Source organism: Podarcis raffonei, chromosome 9 (assembly GCF_027172205.1).
Source record: "Podarcis raffonei isolate rPodRaf1 chromosome 9, rPodRaf1.pri, whole genome shotgun sequence".
Lineage (NCBI taxonomy): Eukaryota > Metazoa > Chordata > Lepidosauria > Squamata > Lacertidae > Podarcis > Podarcis raffonei.
The window spans coordinates 75267870-75289015 of NC_070610.1; the positions used below are offsets into that span (position 1 = coordinate 75267870).

At 47.4% G+C, this 21146-nt stretch overlaps 1 protein-coding gene across 1 annotated transcript; it reads right to left on the reverse strand.

Annotated features, from left to right (window-relative positions):
• Window positions 1-254: 254 nt before the first annotated feature.
• LOC128420627 (vomeronasal type-1 receptor 3-like) lies at window positions 255-1217 on the reverse strand. Its single transcript, XM_053402306.1, has one exon. It carries the CDS (start codon window positions 1215-1217, stop codon window positions 255-257), a length of 963 nt encoding a protein of 320 aa, XP_053258281.1.
• Between the last annotated feature and the right edge of the window lie 19929 nt (window positions 1218-21146).

The window sequence follows — 21146 nt, forward strand, 5'->3', positions numbered from 1 at the left end:
TGCAACAATTATGAGTTCTCCATGCCCATCTGACTGCCATCCTCCTTGTGAAGTCTTCTGACATCCTTTCCCACCAATGAGGATACTGAACACATCAACTGGTCAGGATCCAGGAGATAGATAGCTGATATTCTGAAGGAACATTGGCTCCCAAACTGTGATCTGTTTGCGGCTTCCTTCCCCATGGAGGAACAGCCTTTTGTGAGTTCGGGCAAGGCAGCTGGACTTGGCCACCATCTGTGGGGGACATCCTCCTAGGACAGGTTCTCAACCATGGTTTGCCTGGTGCACCTCAAACACCAGCAGGCTTCCACCAGGTACTCCCGGACCTTCCTGTAGCCAAAGACCACAACATATGAGCTGGCCGAGTAATAAACGGAAGACAGGATGCCATAGAGGGCACTGAGGACGCTATTTTCGAAGCTGCTCTTGATGTACCCCGAGGCGATGGCGATCCAGACCATGTCGTTGGAGATCCAGCAGACCACGTATATGGACAGCAAGGAGAGCAAGACCTTCGTGGCCTGGGCAGTGTGCTTGTTCCAGCTGCCGCTGGTGACCGAAGAAGCCGCTTTCACTTTCCGGCTGTGCTTGCAGAGAAGGTCGATGATGAAGACATTGAGGACGATGACCAGCATGACGAAGACAAGGTCCAAACTAACCGAGGCGTATGTGGTGAACTTCATGGCAAAGCTCCCTGTAGACCTTAAGCAGGTTGAGGTCGCCAGGTAGGCGATGGTCTTGTTCCTTCTGCCCACCGTCTTCTCATACTGCAAGTAAGGTATCTGTAAGAAGATGCTGACTATCCAACACCCGACCAGGGTGCTGTTGACGTACTTGCCCTGGTGCCGGTAGATGAACTTGGACCACCGGTAGCTGGGCCGACGGATCTTGATGAGGTGCAGGAAGCTCAGGTTCTCTACCGACCAGATGCTGATCAGCCTCAGGGTGTGGTACGTGTAGAGCAGGATCCTGCAGCCCAGTTCTCCAAACACCTTGGTGCTGCTGAAGATAAGGAGCCCCGGGATGGCCTTGTAGCAGCAGAGGAGGAAGTTCACCAGGGACATGTTGACAATGATGCGGTCCAGAGGCTGCAGCGATTTGTGCCGGATGGCGTTGCTGATGAAGGCAAAAAGGACAATGAGGTTTCCGACCATGCCAATGAAGGACGACAGGTACATAAGGATGGATGTCGCGAACATGAGATCGTGCACCATGGTGAGGCAAGGGCTCGCGCGCACATTACCAGGTTCCAGACGCCTCGCTTCTTTGTTTGACTTCCTTTTGGTAGTTCTCTGGTCTGACACAGGACACCAGCTCCTTTTTCAACCCTATCAAAGGCAGGTGTTCGGAAGGCGATTTCCCCCCTGCTCATGAGATCCGGGTGTTCTTTTATATGGGCACAACTTCTCCTGGCGCACTCCCACCGGGGACATGATTACTCTGCTATTTGCATAAGGCTTGTTATCTTATTTTGCTGAAAAGGGTCAGGTGTAAAGCAGATTAGCCAGGGGCTGATAAGAAATGTGCCAAGGCAGGGAGGAAACCGAGGGAGGGAGCAGGATGCAGGAGGGAACACGAGGCCGTATACGTGGCCAAAACAACTTTCAGGTGCGCTCGGGGGGGGGGGTAGCCGAAGGGATGCCCATCAGGCGATGTCAGACTTCAGTTGGCACCAGCCCCAACCAGCGTGGCCAATGGTTAGGGGTGGTGGGAGGTGTAGCCCACCACATCTGCACAACACCATGTTGAGTGGCCCTGTGTTATGTACTCAATGCACCGCTCACTCTAATTTATGCGGCTTTGAATTCACCCTCCATTCTGCAAGTGCAAAGAAGGAGATTTGCAGCATTCAAGATCTAGCTAGTGAGCTGTATATACACAGAAATGTAGAATTGTCGAATTCCTTTCACAGGGGGTCCAGATCTGCTGCCCGGTGCAGCTGCCTCATCCTGCTTCTGGAGTGGGCTGGTCCTTCCTCCCCAATGTCACTGATGCCCCGCCTAGATAGGGGGCAGATTTCTAATTCCGCCCCGCCCCACAGGCTGCTACTACCTAGGTCTAATCCTGTCGGCTCCGCTTTCTCGTAAACATACCTTTTGAAAGGTACAGCAGGTGGAAAGAGATTTTGGGGGGGCAGAAACGGTGGGTGGGGGGAGGGTTAAGCAAAAACCTACCCTGCTGTTTCTCCCTTCTCAGTTACACTGCCCAATTGGAGAGATGCTATGGGCTGGTCCTGCCCCGTCCGTTTCCTTGCAAACACACATTTTAAAAGCATTGTCAAAAAGTGGTCAGCGGGAGTAGGGTTAGGCACACAGCTCCCTGGGTGCGCCACCCTTCTCATTTGCACCATCCAAAGCTGTTTTCCCATATTTTCTTCTTTTTTATAAAAAAAAAAGACATGGGTAGGTCTTTAAGGAATACGTCCGTGCATAATCTGTAGTTTGCACCTGTGGCCGTGATCTGGTGGTAAAAGGGAGGTTGGATTTTGTTCACAGATGCTATGAGAACACACAGCTGGCTACTGAATTGCGGCAAAGAGACATGCAGAGGATCTCTTGGAAACAGGGAAGTGCCTTTGTTGTTGGTTGCTGGGAAATCTGCTGAGGACAGAAATCTTTATCCAGTGATTGAAAACCAGCGTCGTTCAACCATTGTTGCAACCAGGAAAGGACCCACCAGTCATTTGTCATCGTTCTTGCCCCGATTTTGTTCTTTCCAAAGTTTACTTTCTCCATGACCCATGTTGGATGGGATTTTGGGGGGAGAGAAGAGAGAAAGGGGTGGCCTAAATCTGATTCCAGACCCTCCAAGTTTCCCTTCTTTCCAGGGACGTCCCTGGTTTTAGAGCAGCTGTCCCAGTTTCTGATTGGATCCCAGAATGTCCCACTTTTCCTTAGGACGTCCCTATTTTCATGGGAGAAATGTTGGAGGGTATGGAGTTATCTGACCCCTGAGCCATCTGAAGGCAATCCTGTATTGGGAAGGTTTTTTTAAAAAATGTGCAATGTTTCGTTACGTTTTTATATATGTTGGAAGCTGCCCAGAGTGCCTGGGGCAACCCGGTAAGATGTGTGGGGTATAAATATAGTGGTACCTCAGGTTAAGTACTTAATTTGTTCTGGAGGTTGGTTCTTAACCTGAAACTGTTCTTAACCTGAAGCACCACTTTAGCTAATGTGGCCTCCTGCTGCTGCTGTGCCGCCGGAGCACGATTTCTGTTCTCATCCTGAAGCAAAGTTCTTAACCTGTAGCATTATTTCTGGGTTAGCAAAGTGTGTAACCTGAAGCGTATGTAACCTGAAGCGTATGTAACCCGAGGTACCACTGTAGTAAAATTATCATTATGGAATGGGACGTCCCTATTTTCATGGAGAAATATTGGAAGGCATGTGATTCCCATACAGTTGAAGGCCTCGAGAAGAGAAGACTCCCTGGAAAAGACCCTGATGTTGGGAGAGATGGAGGGCACAAGGAGAGGGGGGTGGCAGAGGATGAGATGGTTGGACAGTGTTCTTGAAGCTACCAGCATGAGTTTGAGCAAGCTGCGGCAGGCAGTGGAAGACAGGAGGGCCTGGCGTGCTCTGGTCCATGAGGTCACGAAGAGTCGGACACGACTAAACGACTAAACAACAACAACAAGCACACCCAGCTGCATGGCTCCGAAATGGTGGTTTATAAGGTTAAAACGTCAATGCACTTGCAAAGTCGATGGGAGTTGGATAACATCTGAAGGATGCTGGGCTGGAGAAAGGTGGATCTTGTTCACAAAACCAGTGCAGGTAGCTGTTGTGTAACGATGGTGTCTCCAACGTGGCACCTCTGGGACCATGCTTCCCTCAGTCAATCCCCTTCGGTGATCCCCAAGGCTGCCAGAACCTTGTGTTTTAATCTTTTTATTAGGGAAAAAAACAAAACCAGTGCGGTAGGGTTTGGTTGAAGACAGGAGTGCCTGGCATGCTCTGGTCTGTGGGGTCACGAAGAGTCGGACACGACTAAATGACTAAACAACAACAAAGGGTTTGGTTGGCTGGGTTGGGGTCACCCTTTTGTGGGGGTTGCTTCCTGTTTTCTTTCTCTGCGTTTCCTTTGGCTTTGGTGTGTGTGAATATTTTGCCTGCTTTTCGGGGCCGGTTAATAATAATAATAATAATAATTTATTATTTATACCCTGCCCATCTGGCTGGGCTTCCCCAGCCACTCTGGGGGGCTTCCAACAAAATATTAAAATGCAGTAATCAATCAAACATTAAAAGCTTCCCTAAACAGGGCTGCCTTCTGATGTCTTCTAAAAGTTTGGTAGTTGTTTTTCTCTTTGACATCTGGTGGGAGGGCGTTCCACATGGCGGGTGCCACTACCGAGAAGGCCCTCTGCCCGGTTCCCTGTAGCTTTGCTTCACACAATGAGGGAACCGCCAGAAGGCCCTCGGAGCTGGACCTCAGTGTCCGGGCAGAACGATGGGGGCGGAGATGCTCCTTCAGGTATACAGGACTGAGGCCATTTAGGGCTTTAAAGTTCAGCACCAATGCTTTGAATTGTGCTTGGAAACGTACTGGGAGCCAATGTAGGTCTTTCAAGACCAGTATTATGTGGTCTCAGCGGCCGCTCCCAGTCACCAGTCTAGGTGCCGCATTCTGGATTAGTTGTAGTTTCCGGGTCTCCTTCAAAGGTAGCACCACATAGAGCGCATTGCAGTAGTCCAAGCGAGAGATAACCAGAGCATGCACCACTCTGGCGAGACAGTCTGCGGGCAGGAAGGGTCTCAGCCTGCGTACCACATGGAGCTGGTAAACAGCTGCCCTGGACACAGAATTGACCTGCAACTCCATGGACAGCTGTGAGTCCAAAATGACTCCCAGGCTGCACACCTGGTCCTTCAGAGGCACAGTTACCCCATTCAGGACCAGGGAGTCCTCCACCCCAACCCACCCCGTTCCCCCAAAACAGTACTTCTGTCTTGTCAGGATTCAACCTCAATCTGAGTATCGCCAGTTTTCCTTCTGTGAAATCAGTCTCTTGTGGGCAACCTCAGCAGTTTCTTACCTTTCCAAATATTGCCTCCAGACACTGGGGATTCCTGGTCTAAATGCGGCTGTCTCAAAATTCTGCTTCTCCCATAAGTGGTATGTTAATGTCAGAATGTGCTCTGCTGTGTTAGGATGATGACTCTGGACCCTGTAAGAATAACAGAGTTGGAACGGGCACCCAGGGTCATCTAGTCCACCCCCGCTATGCAGGAATCTCACCTAAAGCATTCATGAGCTCTGCTTAAAAACCTCCAGTGAAGGAGAATCCACTGCCTCTTATGGTCCTCTGTTCCACTGTCAAACGGCTTTTACCGTAAGAATGTTATTTCTGATGTTCAGTCGGAATCTCCTTTCTTGTAACTCGAGGCCATGAGTTCGAGTCCTACCCTCCAGAGAAGGTATAAAGTTGCTACTCTGCTATACTTGCTGCAGTCACTTAAATGCCCCTTGAAAACATGCTTAATTCCATGCGGAAAGAGAATCTCACTTACATAAGTTAGCATGGTTTTGATCACTGGACATCTGTTATGGGAACTGCTGATGCTCATTTTGTAGTCACGTCAAGGGCTGAGTTTCTACTGCTTCACCCTAACTAGGCTCATTTACTTGCCACCCACTCGGAGCACCCAAATCTACCTTGATGACATTATTGGGGTTTCTGAAAAAGCAGACCCTTGCAAACCTTCTCTGAACACTCCCAATTGTGTCAAAGATCTGCTTGCAACGTGTGAAGTTAATTACTTTGTGTTGAGCTGCATCGGGGAAATGTGATTTTAATTAAGCAAGTGTGCGTCACGAAAACATATGGGAGAAGCCAGAAAAACACTAACACATTAGCAAAAGGGGGTGAATCGTTGCCAGGAGAGCAGAAGTGCTGGCAACCTGCAGAAAGTTGCATGCTCTCGCTCTCTGTCTCTCTGATCACTTGCTTGAAAGGATCTGGGATATAGCTGTCTTGGTTCATTGGTGAGTTGGGCCACAGGAGCTGTCTCGTGCACGCCTGGAGTCAGGATCAAAAAAGCTGTGGGACAAGCTGGACGTTAGGATTGAAGGACAAGCCAGGACCAAAGGGCAAGCCGGAACTGAAGGACAAGCCAGAAGTCAGGTCTGAAGGACAAGCCAGAACTGAAGGACAAAGTAGAAGCCAAGAGCTAAGGACAAGCCAGAACTGAAGGACAAGCCAGAACTGAAGGACAAGCCAGAAGAAGAAGAAGAAGAAGAGGAGGAGGAGGAGGAGGAGTTTGGATTTGATATCCCGCCTTTCACTCCCTTTAAGGAGTCTCAAAGCGGCTAACATTCTCCTTTCCCTTCCTCCCCCACAACAAACACTCTGTGAGGTGAGTGGGGCTGAGAGACTTCAGAGAAGTGTGACTAACCCAAGGTCACCCAGCAGCTGCATGCGGAGGAGCGGAGACGCGAACCCGGTTCCCCAGATTACGAGACTACCGCTCTTAACCACTATGTGGAGTTTAGAGTTTACAGGGTTAAAACTCATGGAACTTTGAAGTGTCAGGCATAGCTCTAATGGCTTTAGCCCAAACGTAGCAGAGTTTTCCTGCACAGCGAAGAAGCTAGTTGAGGTGGAAATGACTAGTCAGCTAGACTCAGAATAACTATTTACAGGATTTATTAAAAGGAAAAATAAAACCAGCAGAGTTTCTGCATACAAAACAAAGCAAAATAAATCCTTTCTTTCTCTCTCTCTCTCTTAACCATACACAGCACTCCTACTCCTAACACACCTCACACACCAAACTGTCCTAGCAATCCCTAGATAACAGAGTTGAGTGCTGCTCGTTAACCAATCAGAGTAAGTAGTTTCTAGGTCAAGCTGACCTTGGCTTTCTGCCAAGAGTAAATTGACACTGCCTTGAGTTAATTGTGTGAAGCCAGAATCTGTAAGTTTCCCATGAGAACCAATTAACAGAAACTGAACACCCCCTCACAGATTCTGCTGGACAATTAACATCAAATACACCTATGTAGGAGATTATTTTTCCAGCAAACCTAAACCCTTGCACATTCGCTTGTTCTTTACCTTTGCCAATGGTTTAGTTAACACATCTGCTACATTTTCTTCACTTGATACATAAGTACAGGTGATTACATTGTCTTGTACACAGCAACGTACATTTTGGTATTTTACAGAGATATGTTTGGAACGCGATTTGAAACCCTCTGTTTTACTTAAGGTTATACAAGCTTGATTATCAATGTAAACTTGTACTGGTTCTCCACAATTTACATTTAAATCTGTTAACAAATGCTTGAAATAAATCACCTCGTTGCACAATTCACTCAACGCGGCGTACTCGGATTCCGTTGATGACACACTTACAACGTCTTGCTTGCGTGACCGCCAGCTGATTAAAGCTCCACCGACCATTATGACTAGTCCTGTGACAGATTTTCTATCTGGCAAATTTCCCCAGTCACTATCACAGTAGCAACTCAACATTTCATCCTCTGAAGAATTTAATTGTAACATATAGCCAATTGTCTGTTTGAGGTATCTCAGAACTTGTTTTACCCCTTTCCAGGCATTTAGTGTGGGTTTTGAGACCAATCTACTTAATATGCCTACTGCATAGCTAATATCAGGTCTGGACCATTGTGCTAGATACAATAAACTTCCAATTACAGAATGATATACATCAGGATGTTCAAATTCAGGACTCTCATCTGTATGAAGTGTTTTTATGAAACCTGGATCCATAGGCACCACTGCCCCTTTGCAATCCTGCATCCTGTATGTAGTCAGTAGTTGTTTAACTTTGTTCTGCTGACTAATTAGGCAGCTGCCATCTTGGGCCCAGCACACTTCCAACCCTAGATATGTCCTAACCGGGCCTAAGTCTTTCACTTTGAACTTACTGGACAATTGCTTGGCAAACCTTTTAGTTTGTTTATCTGTTTTGCAGGCATACAATACATCATCTACATAAATCAGACAAAACTCTTGATCACTGCCTGTACCACGTACATAAACACAATTGTCAGCTGTACTCTGCTTGAAACCAAATGACACTAAGGCCTCATGGAAACATTTGTTCCAAGATCTTGCAGCCTGTTTAAGACCATATAGAGCTTTGTTTAATTTCAACACTCTATTGGAACCTGTCTCATAACCAGGCGGTTCGGCTAGATATAGGTCTTCTGATATTGATGCATGTAAATATGCAGTCTGGATATCAAAATGGTTTAACAGGAGTTTTCTCTTTGCTCCAAGCGTTAAAATCAGCCTTACACTGTCCCCCTTAGCAGTAGGGGAAAAAGTCTCGTCATAATCTTTTCCAGGCCTCTGAGAGTATCCTTGAGCCACTAAACGAGCTTTGTATTTGTACTCTCCTGTCACCAGAGGTTTAAGTTTGTACACCCACCTGCAGCCTACAATCTTTGCCCCCTCAGGCGCTGCTACTGGTGTAAAAACCTTGTGCTCATTCAGAGAGGACATCTCTTCCTCCATTGCCTGTTTCCAGAGCTCTGCCTCCTCTTTTGGTAACTTTAACACCTCCTGAAAACTCTTGGGCTCTGCAATTACACTAAACACATTTGCAGTATCTGGAGAAAAACGCACTGGAGGCACTCCTTTGTTTTGTCTTTTAGATCTTCTGGGAGAAAATTTTTCTTCTGACCCACTTTCCTCCTCAGAACTACGACCTCTCTTTTGTTGCTTAGCAAATGGTCTCTGGCTAATTCCACTTTCTTGAGAGCTCTTATCTGAACTTTCCTCCCCCTCAGACTCTGATTCTCTATGTTTACCTTCAGAGTCACGAAGCTCCTGGGAAGGTTCAAACCAAACCTCAGTATTGGCATGTAGTCTCTCCCAGCCACTATGTTCACAAAAACTGGCATTCCTGGAGATCACAATGCCATTTGTCCCTTCAGCAAAGCGGAAACCTTTTCCCAGCTCCTGGTAACCCACAAACACTAACTGTTTGGTCTTAGGATCTCCCTTCTTCCTCATTTGTTTTGGAATTAACACCCAGGCTTTTGATCCAAACACATGCAAATGGTCAATTTTGGGTTTTTTCTGAAACAATTTAAAGTACAGGGTTGTACCTATTGTTTGATGAAAGAGCCTATTTTGGAGATAACACGCGGTGAGCATGCTCTCCCCCCAATAAGACATGGGCAAATCAGCATCATCAAGCATGGCAAACATCATGTCTTGTAAAGATCTGTTTTTTCGCTCTGCAACGCCATTCTCCTCTGGGGAAAAAACGTTCGTTTTTCTATGCCCAATGCCACGCTTTTGTAACCAATCTCTAAAAGCATTTGACATAAATTCGCCACCTCTGTCCGTCTGAATCCTTTTGAGTTTAGTGGACAGAAATCTTTCCACAGATGCCACCCAGCCTTTAAACTTAGTGAACACGTCACCCTTATTCTTCATGGGAAAAACCCAAGAATAACGCGTGGCGTCATCCACAATTGTTAATGAAAAACGCGATCCACCCCTGCTTACAGCAAATGGACCAATTACGTCCATGTGAACCAGCTGTAGCGGTGACTCACTAACTCTGTCACTTCTGGGGTAAGAGACTCTGTGGGTTTTAACCTTTTTACAAACATTGCAATCAAGGTACTTGTTACAACTCTTTAAATTACACCCATCAGCCAATTCAGACATTTTTAGTACACTTTTCCAGCCAGCATGCCCCATTTTCCTATGCAATAAGTGCACACAGTTGTCATGTATAGCTTTGTTATTCACTGCAGGCTGAGATTTACTGACTACTGCTGCAACTTGAGATCCTGCTTTAAGCCAAAACAAGCCTCCCTCTGACTTAGCAGTGCCTAAAATCTCACCAGCCTTCTTAATAATGCAACTGTCTCCTTCAAAATACACTTTAAACCCAGCTTTTAGCAAACAATCTACAGACATCAGATTGCTCCTTAATGAAGGCACATAAAGTACATTTTGCAGGCATTCACGAAGACAAGGAACAAAAACTGCACCCCCCGAAATCACTTCGGAAGTACTTCCGTCTGCTAGAGCCACCTGGCTGCGCTGTGCTGAGTTCTTGGAAACAAACAATTCATCTGAATTTATGATGTGCCGAGACGCTCCCGAATCGACCACCCAGACAGCTTGTTTCTCATCAGCAATCTTGACCTCGGCGGTCACCAGCTGAGCCGACTGTTTTTGTTTGAAGAATTTCTTTTTTCGCTGCTGCTGCTGCTGATCTCGTCTCTGCTCCTGCACCGGCAACTGAGACTTGACCAACTCAGGACATTGTCGTTTTAGATGCGCTGAAGACCCACATCGGAAACAACGCCTAACAGCAAACGCAGACTCCTCACCGGCACACTGCTCTTGCTTCACCCCTGGCACGGCATGAGAACTCCTTCCAAACCGCCCGCCTGTAGAAGCCTCTGCAGCCAACGACCTTTCTTGCCTCTTCTGCCATTCTTCAATCAAACGCCCAGTAACGTAACTGATTGATAAATCACGCTCCTGTATGCCTTCTAGAGACAAAACTAAATTATCCCAGCTTTCTGGGAGAGAACTCAAAATAATGGCCACCTTCTCCTGCTGGTCTAACGCACAGTCTCTTTCATGTAGCGCAGCAAACTTTAACTGTAAACTGTGTAGGTGTTCCTGCATTGTAACCCCAGGCTGTAACATTGCCTTGTACAATGCCTTGCGAATGAACAGCTTGGAAACCGCTGTCTCACGCACATGGAGTTCTTTAAGTGCTTGCCACACACCTCTAGCTGTCTTGATTCCCCTCACATACGGCAACTGGGAATCTTCCAGCCCCAAGACAATTGTGGCCCTTGCTCTTTGGTCTTTATCGAGGTCTTCATCATCAGGCTTCGCAGGAAACTTACTCACCACTTGCCAGAGACGATCCCTCTGCAGCACTGCCTGCATGCGTTCCGACCACAGCAAGTAATTGGAGTCATTCAGACGCTCAAAAGCCATCTGAACTGGTTGTGAGGCCATCTTGAGAGCGATGTCCCTGGAACCCGGAACCAGCTACTCACGACCACCGAGAGAGAAAACAGGAACCACAGCACCCAGCACTCACACGCTGCAGCTGTTGTCCTTGTGTCCACTGCGTCACCAGCTCACCACAGTCAGGAACCAGCCAGTGTCCATCTGCTGCACCAACAGGAACAACAACTTCTGGAACCAACACCGTTGATGCTGACACCACCACAACTCAGGCTGGCAGCACAATACCCATAACCTCATGGAACTTTGAAGTGTCAGGCATAGCTCTAATGGCTTTAGCCCAAACGTAGCAGAGTTTTCCTGCACAGCGAAGAAGCTAGTTGAGGTGGAAATGACTAGTCAGCTAGACTCAGAATAACTATTTACAGGATTTATTAAAAGGAAAAATAAAACCAGCAGAGTTTCTGCATACAAAACAAAGCAAAATAAATCCTTTCTTTCTCTCTCTCTCTCTTAACCATACACAGCACTCCTACTCCTAACACACCTCACACACCAAACTGTCCTAGCAATCCCTAGATAACAGAGTTGAGTGCTGGTCGTTAACCAATCAGAGTAAGTAGTTTCTAGGTCAAGCTGACCTTGGCTTTCTGCCAAGAGTAAATTGACACTGCCTTGAGTTAATTGTGTGAAGCCAGAATCTGTAAGTTTCCCATGAGAACCAATTAACAGAAACTGAACAAAAACTCCTTGGTGTCCTGTATCTGGGGAGGGGCCTGATGCAGGGCCGTAAGTCACAGGCTTTGTCTGTGTTGTCTGTGAGAGTTGGTTTCACTTTAGACTGAGAGACGCTGCAAAAGAAGCTGCGTGTGCTCTAAGCACCGGAGAGATGCCGGAAAGTTCTGATGGATTTATTGCTGTGTAAATAAACACTTTTAAAGATAGCAACGAACTGTCTCTGGACTTGATTTATCCCTCTATCTCACACGGACGGCAGGACTGCAGCGACTGTTTTCCTGCCCAGGACAGCCCCAAGCAGAAGTACGCAGGGAAGCACTGACTGGACGGCAGGATTTAATGGCCAAACACTACACCACACTGGCTCTCAGTCAGTCAGAACTAAAGGACAAGCCAGAACTGAAGGACAAACTAGAAGCCAAGACCTAAGGACAAGTCAGAACTGAAAGACAAGCCAGAAGTCAGAACTGAAGGACAAGCCAGAAGTCAGGACTGAAGGGCAAGTCAGAACTGAAAGACAAGCCAGAAGTCAAGACTGAAGGGCAAGTCAGAACTGAAAGACAAGCCAGCAGTCAGGACTGAAGGACAAGCCAGGACCAACAGACAAGCCAGAAGTCCGGACTGAAGGACAAGCCAGGACCAACAGACAAGCCATCAGTCAGGACTGAAGGACAAGCCAGGACCAACAGACAAGACAGAAGTCAGGACTGAAGGACAAGCCAGGACCAACAGACAAGCCAGAAGTCAGGACTGAAGGACAAGCCAGGACCAACAGACAAGCCAGAAGTCAGGACTGAAGGACAAGCCAGGACCAACAGACAAGCCAGAAGTCAGGACTGAAGGACAAGCCAGGACCAACAGACAAGCCAGAAGTCAGGACTGAAGGACAAGTGTTGTAAACAAAAATTGCCCTTTTCCCTTATGGGGTATCCAAGAGCCCATATAGAGTCCTTACATAGGTTCCCTATTGGTAGGAGAGCATAACAGAGGCCAACCAGAGAATATTGAGAAGCAAAGCAGCTAGTAAGCTTGATCTTTTATTGATCTGTTGCAACAGGGTGCTCCCCTCACACGCAGGAGAGAGGAGGAATCCCGAAAAATGACGCGCAAGGCCTTATAAAGACTTTTGAAATTCCCCTGCTGTAGATCAAGACCACCCCCAGAAACAGCATATATACATCATAGAAGGGGTGTAACCTAAGACCACCCCTCAGATACATCACAAAAAAGGCGGTCTAAAACAGAACATTTGAATGTTGTTTTTCTCCTGTCCTTGTTTATCTCCTGTCTGGCAGGTTACTTGACTGGATTGCCTGGGGAGCCTGGCCAGTCTTTTGTAATGATAAGTACTTAGTTCCTGGGCCAGGTCACGGGCTCACACCCTATTCAAACACAGACATACCCTTAAGACAGGATTTGTGAAGGAAAAGACAATGGGGAGGCTTTTCCATTTTGACCTTGCAGAGAAAACATTTGGTCAGTTTAGGAATCAAAATGGTTCCAGGTCGGTCTTTCTGTGCTGATCTGTGTACGTGTTTGGTTGGTACGCTTATGAACATTACCATATATCTAAGACCATAAAATTCCTATCACACAAGCCAGGACCAACAGACAAGCCAGGACTGAATAACATCAAAGGATACAAGAACACATGGGAGTTCAGGGAGACCATTTTTGCTCAGGCAAGGTTCAAAAGGAACAAGAAGCCCTTTTATACTGCTTTCTGTCCAGAAGAATCCCACGACCAGTGAGTGGAGGCAGTCTGACTCCTGAAGGAACGTAGGTCGCTGAGAAGCTGCCACCTGCAGTTCAGCAGCTCAGCCACATGAGGGAGCTGCACACAGACCCAGCCATTCCTGTAAGCTTAATTCTTTCGGTCAAAAACCCAGTCCTTTGAATTGACTAAGAGGGCACCCTCTGATGAAGCAGACAGCATTATTAACTCTGATGCACCGAATCACCCTGTGTTTAAATCATAAAATGCTGCACTTTAAATGCACGGATATTTATCACTTTTAATGCAAGAGCATATAAAAAGTGCAGGTGGCCAGTTGCATTTCCACAGATGCATTCGCCCACCTTTCTCATGGAAGAGAATAGCTCTTCTAAGAGGGTATCCCTGCTACACCATCAGGCTAAAACAAGGCCAGGCTCTGAGTGGGACTGCCCCCATGTGGACAACCATCACAACTGCAGCTTGGTGGTGGTACTTTTGGTTTTTTCCCTGGGCATTCTTCTTCTTCTTCTTTGGAGATCCCTCGTAGCCGAGCAGTGGCGTAGCGTGGGGGGTGCAGGGGGGGCCGGCCGCACCGGGCGCAACATCTGGGGGTTAGGGTTAGGGGGCACAAATCCACGGGTTAGGGGGTGCAAATTACTTGCCTTGCCCCGGGTGCTGACAACCCACGCTACGCCACTGTAGCCGAGTAAGATTGTCTTCCATAAACACGGTTTTAGCAATGAGTCCGTTAGTGACTGTGGAAGCCAATTCTGGATCCACACGTCCTTCCACAGTGGGGACATTGGTTCCCGGGCGGGAGTTGATCATGGTGTGGATTTGACAAGCGCATCTTCCTCTTAGCACATTTCTCTCTTGCGTCCTGAGTTCGAGTGTCTTCAAAGCCCATGACACCTTTGGTAAAGGCTGTTCTCCAAGTGGAGCGCTCGCAGGCCAGTGTTTCCCAGTTGTCAGTGTTTATACTACATTTTGTTTAGATTTGCCTTGAGACAGTCTTTAAACCTCTTTTGTTGACCACCAGCATTACGCTTTCTATTTTTATGTTCAGAATAGAGTAGTTGCTTTGGAAGACGATCGTCAGGCATCCGCACAACATGACCAGTCCAACGAAGTTGATGTTGAAGAACCATTGCTTCAACACTGGTGAGTGATAGGCCATGCTTTTCATAAGCTTCTGCAAAGATATTCAGGATGGTTTGGAGGTCATCCTCTGAGCATGCGCAGACTACATTGTCATCAGCATACTGAAGCTCTATGACGAAAATTACGGTAACCTTACTCTTTGCTTTCAGCCTGCTCAGATTGTAGAGCTTTCCATCTGTTCGATATATGATTTCTACACTGGTGGGGAGTTTCCCTTCAACAAAGTGTAGGATCATGGTAATGAAAATAATGAATAGAGTTGGGGCAATAACACAACCCTGTTTAACACCTGATCCCTCTGTGAATGGTTCACTTTGAGAGCCATTGTTACCTGCGATTGTTGCTGTCATATTATCATGGAGGAGCCGAATGATGTTTACAAATTTATCTGGGCAGCCCATTTTCAGAAGGAGAGTCCACAGGGCATTACGATTTACAGTGTCGAAAGCCTTAGTCAGGCCAATAAATGCCATATACAGGGGTTGGTTTTGCTCTCTGCATTTTTCTTGAAGCTGTCGAGCGGTGAAAATCATGTCCACTGTCCCCCTAGAAGTCCGAAAACAATTTTGGGATTCAGGAAGGGTCACCTCGGATATTGCCATGAGACAGTTTGCTAAGATCCTTGCAAGAATTTTGCCGGCCGCAGCTAATAGAGAGATGTGCTGCCTGCCAATGTTGGTACAGGATGCAGCTCTGCAGCTAGAGGTCAGAGGCTCTTCAGGATCCAACCTGTTGGTTCGTGAACATCTACTCTTGGGTTTTCATTTCTTTCTGCAGCAGTGTTCTTTTAACAGAAAAATTTTCTTGCATCTTTTACTTTTTTTATAGCATCAGCAGCATTCCACCTCTGTCTTAGTGAAATTCCCATTACAGGAATAAACAAGATTTAGAGACTTGGGCAGGCCACTCCCTCTCAGTCTAAGCTACCTCGCAAGGTTGTTGTTGTAAGGATAAATTTCTCAATCAAGAGTTATCTTATGTCCATTATGAGTCAAGCTCAGCTTTCTGGCTGTGCCATCTTGTCCAAGTAGCGAAAGGAATCAATTTTGATGATGCGATTTCAAAATTTGAAGAGAACAGAAGTTAGGAAAAAAAGATTTTAAGTGCTTGTGCTCACAATGTTAAATAAATAAACCAGAAAATAACACTTGCAATTGTATCTTATTTTTCCTTCTTTTAATAATTTCAACGTGGGGAGGACTGACTAGAAATTTTCCGCACCGGGCACCACCTCACCTTGCTACACCACTGTTTGGAGTCTTTATTATTTACAAAACTTTACGCTGGCCATTAATAAAGAAAAAAGCAAATAAAGAAACATAATCTTTTTCTCTTTTCAGCCATCCGGCCAGAGACCTAACACTGAATCATTCACATACCCATTTACACTGACCCAGACTTAGTTGATCGCATGCCCTGGTAAGGACACCTGTTGATGGGGAAATTTTCCGTTGCCTAGCAACTTGTTCAAGGCCATTTACAAGTTTCTTCTAGAATATTCCAACCACCAAGTTTGTCATGCACCACAAGGTCAGTGCAACTCCTAGAACTCTCCATCTGGGAAGAGACAGATGAGCTTCAGTAGCCAGCATATCTGCTCCACAGAAGGATATTCTCCAATCTTAGATCTTAGCTTTTCCTGTTGGGCTACCGGACAATATGTGAGATGTCTGCATTCTGTCAAGGGCTGGGCAAATCAGTTTAACTTTTATAAAACTGGGCGTAAATATGGGGAAAGGAGCAAAAGAGAACCTGTTTTTCCTTTTACAGGTTTTGTTTCTGCTGCCATCTAGTGGCCAGTTCAAGGCTTTAGCAATTGTGGTAGGAGGGAGAGTGATGGACCAGAAAATGTTGCTGTTGTTAAAATGAACATTCAGAAAGGGCTGGAGGTGTTTCTTTTTATCCATGTGTAGGCAGATATATATTTTTCGCTCCATAAGATGCACCTGACCATGAGACAAACCTAGTTTTTAGAGGAGGAAAAAAAGAAGGAAAAAAATTCTGAATGAAACAGTGGATGTATGATTTTTGTGGTTCATGCTATGGCCACAGACCTGTGATTTGATGGTGAATTTGGGGTGACCCAATGCAAAAATCCTGAGTATCCATGTGGATCCATGCTTTGTAACCCCGTTTTTGCACCATTGCAGCCCTACACAACAGTGGGTGCATGATTTTTTGGGTGCAGGCTATAGCCATGGACATGATATGCGATCTGATGGTGAATTTGGGGTGACCCAATGTAAAAATCCTGAGGATCCATGGGCTTTTACCTTCCTCCTCCCAGGCAGCCTCCGCTAGCATCCCTTATCTCTCTTCCGATCCCACTGATCAGCTGCTTCCTTTCAACACTCCCTTCCCTCTTGTTTGCCTTAGGGTCTTTTCCTTAGCTGGAGCAGTTTTTTGCTCCTCCTTTTCTTCTAATTTCTCTCCTTATTGCTTTAGTCTTCCTGTTTCCCCCCTTTGCAAGTTTGCTGTCTTTACCTCCCCCCTCCCAGGCAGCCTCCTTTATCTCTAGCGTCCCTTATCTCTCTCCCCGATCGGCAAACGATCAGCGGCTTTGTTTCAACACCCACTTCACTCTTTCAAAAAAAAGAAGAAGCAAAAAAAAGCACAATCTGCTTCTTGCCCCTGGGCAATTCGGCTCCAGCGACCACGCATTCGCCCCATAAAACACACAGACATTTCCCTTTACTTTTTAGGAAGAAAAAAGTATGTCTTATGGAGTGCAAAATATGGTACTTGGGGAATTTGATCTTTGCAGATCTTCACATGTACTGGCCTGGTCTGCACCTCACAGACTAAGGTGAGAATTGGAAGGTAGCCACTCATCACGTTCCGTACTTCTGTCTGAAATGCTGGGGTGCAGTTTTGTGTTAGCTTATGTCTATCAGAATGCCTTTTAAATCATATGTTTTGAGAGAAAGCACATTATTTATTACTTATATTTCCCCCCGACCTTTCCCCCAGGGAGCTCAAGTTGTTTGACGTGCTTCGTCTCTAATTTTATCCTCGCGACAAGTCAGAAGAACCCTGTGAGGTGGGTTAGGCTGCAAGAAGGTGCTGAGCCCAAGGCTGATTTGAACCCAGCTCTCCCAAGTCTTAATCGGCCACACTAATCACTCGCCCACAAAGTCTCTCTGCACCAGAGAGATTTGGTTTCCATGTGGGTTAAAACAAAAAGCAGATTAATGCAGAAACAAACAGAACGGAACAGACTTGCGAGCACACGCATAAAGTGAGAAAAACAGATCTATTCATCTCTACCTAAAAGTGATCTAATAGGTCTTTTAAATTTAGAATTAATCATTTAACAAACACAGTTTTAATAAGCTGATAACACAGGCTTTGGGCTGATAAACATTCAATGTCCTTTTAAATGTGCTGGTGGGAGGGGGCTGTTGCGTTTGTTGTTGTTCTTGTTTTATAATGTATTTTGGGTTCTCATTTTGCATTTTTATGTTGTGAACTGTCCTGTGATCTTTGGATAAAGGGCAGTGTGCTGGTCCTGGGGGGTTACTGTGTGGCGTGGTCCGAGTCCAGTCCGAGGTCAAGGGTGTGGTATGGGGGCTGTCCGTCAAGGCTGAAGCTGGGTCCAAGGCAAGGAGTCGGGTGGGGTCAGGAACTCTGGCAGAAGAGCAGGACAGGGTGCAGGCAGGAACAGGTTACCACCAATGTTGCTCCTCCCAACCTGGGACTGGGCTGGCTGGCCCTGAGGCATAGGGCGGCCCTGGTCCACAGGTGACTCGCCTCTCCTGGCCTGGAGGCGAGCACTCCTCCTGCGGGAACTTAGTTCCCTCCGCCTCTCTACCCTGAGCCTCTGCAGCTCAGGAGAGGCTGGAGGGTTACTGGACCCAGAGGCAACCTCAGCTTCCCCCGACGGGGCTGAGAGTGAAGCACCTGCAGGCAATGGGTCCTCCATCCCCTCAGGAGCCAGAGCAGATTCAGCTGACGCCTGCACCTGAGGATCCAGCACAGGTGAGGGCCCTTCAGGTTCAAGCCCCAGCCCCGGCTCAGCTGGTCCTGGAGGCGGGGACTCCTGGCAGGCTGGGATTCCTCAGGTTCAGCCTCTGAATCCAATTCCCAAGCCATCACAGGCAGTACCTGCTGGCATGTCTGTCTCAGAAGACAACAGAGGAGGGTACCTTTGGAGGTGAAGTCAAACCTTTGGAGAGTTACAGTGCCTGCTGTGGCTGTAGAAACCAATGTGGGAGAGACATGTTTTGTTGCAGCTGGGGCAGAGGAAGGCGTCTGGTTGTGCTGCTGCAGATGTACCAGGGCATTTCTTCTCTCTGTGCTCCTCCCAGCACTCATTCCTTCTGTGGTCACTGCTGTGGATCCACAACTTGACTGTCTGTCTCCAGGCACTGCCCGGCTGCAGAATATTGAGGGGGGCAGGCCTAGTCCCTTCACTCAATTTTTTTGGGGAGCCTTGGCCCCTACGGCCCCACATGGATGGTGTGCCTGTTTGGGGAGGGGAGGGGAAAGGGGGAAACTTTGTTGTGCTACTGGGACCCATAGGCCTAGCTTCCATCACCATGCTGGGTCATAGCTGTCAACTTACAGATTTGAAAATAAGGGACCAGCAGCCAAAATAAGGGATTTTCCAAGCACAGGTAGGTTCAACTTCTGAGCCCCTCCGAGCCAAAGGCAGAAAGCCCAGCCAGCAGCCAAACAAAGCCTCAAGCGGTGGTTCCCACAGCGCAGCAACCCGGCAAAGGGGATGCAGCAAGGAAAACCACCGTCCCCTCTCCGCTGGGAAGCGCTGAGCAAAGGCGAGTCCCCAGGCAACGCGGCCGATTTGATCGACACAAGGCATGCAAGCTCCACCCCCCAGTCGTTCTTAGACTCCTTATTGGGTGAGCAACGCAATCAAGCAACACAGTTGGAGCCTCCCTCCTCCCTGGCCGGCAGGGAGGGAGGGAGAGGAGCTGCTTCCTTTGAAACCGGGGAAATTTAAGGGACATCATCAATAAGGAACAGCAGCGGGACACAGCGCTGGGATAAAGGGACTTTCCCGCCAAATAAGGGACGGTTGACAGGTATGTGCTGGGCTAGTTGAATTGGGGCCACGGAGCCAAATTTTGAGCAAACTGGTAATTTAAGACACAGTCCCTGAGCTGGAAGATATTGTGGGGTGCTGGGGATCAGACAGAAAGCTTTGAATCTCCTTCACTGACTCTGACTTTACAGCCTTTTCGCCTTTCCCACCCTTATAACTTTGCAGGCTGTAACTTACCCCTTTCCTGGAACACACCCAGACAAGAAGAAAATTGCTTTTATATTCCGTTCTTGCCTCTCATAATAATTTTGCACCAGGTTTGGTTTCCCTGCGCTGAGTTTGTCACACTTCCGTGGCCTCCTAATTAATCTTTGTTACTACATTTGGAAGATTGTGCTTTGCTCCTTATCAGAGCTGTTCCTGATTATTTTTACACAGAGCTAACCTTTACCAGCTTGGCTTATTAATAGCACTGATTAACTCTTATACATAGCGAGCTCAGCTTTGTCCTAGGGATAGATTTCATTTTAATAGGTTCCATTTCATTTCTCCTTATTTTCTTTATTCTTGGGTGAGCCTCAGGCTCCAGTATTTTATTTTAAGGCAGCCTTTGCCAACCTGATGTTGTCCAGAAATTTTGGACCACAACTCCCATCAGCCCCAGTCCGTAGGGCCCTGGGGCTAATGTAGCGGTGTAATTAGCCGCTCGGGTGCCGGGTGCGGTGTGCGCATCCTGCAGCCAGGGACGGGGAGAGCCGTCCATGGGGCAGGGCGTGCTGCGTGGAGCCTTTCTGCTGCCTCCCCCTCAGCTGTAGGGCAGCTGAGGCAGAGGCAGGGTGCAGACGCAAGCCTCACACTGCTGTTTCAGGCTCCCAAGCCACCACGTCTGAAATATACTCGGAGTCGAGTGTGGATTTCATGCTCTTTATTCAGCTCAGAGTAGTGAGGAATAGAAGTTCCCCCAAAATGTCTGCTTTGTATACTGTACATTATTTACACAATGGGCCCCACATGATTGGCTAATTCTGGGATTCTCCTGTGGCCAATCAGGTTGCGGATTCACTTCCACCCGGAGTTGGATTGGGTGGCTCCTGCGGACCAATCAGACTGCTGCATTCTGAATCCTGTTGTTCTAGGACCAGTCAGACTGCTGCATTCTGAATCCTATTGTTCTAGGACCAGTCAGACTGCTGCATTTTGGATCATCCTATTGTTCTAGGACCAATCGGACTGCTGCATTTTGGATCGTATTCAACTCAGTACATAACAACATCACTCCCAGGAGAGACGCATGGCTCTGGCATGCTGCAGGCCCCGCGGTAAGTGCCGGCCCCCGCAGTGTGGCACCCAGTGCCAGCCGCGTTTCGTTACGTTTCTTGACTGAACTAAAAAGTTTCGTAAGCCCATTTATTTTAAACTCATGTTTTTGTCATTTTGTCACACACACCCCTCAGTGATGATACCCAGGGCACCCCCTGCACCCCCTTCCTCCTGTACTGGGCTGATGGAAGTTGTAGTCCAAAAGATCTGGAGGGCACCAGGTTGGCGAAGCCTGCAGTAGCTTCTTTGTGGACAGCTGCTGGTTGGAATACCAT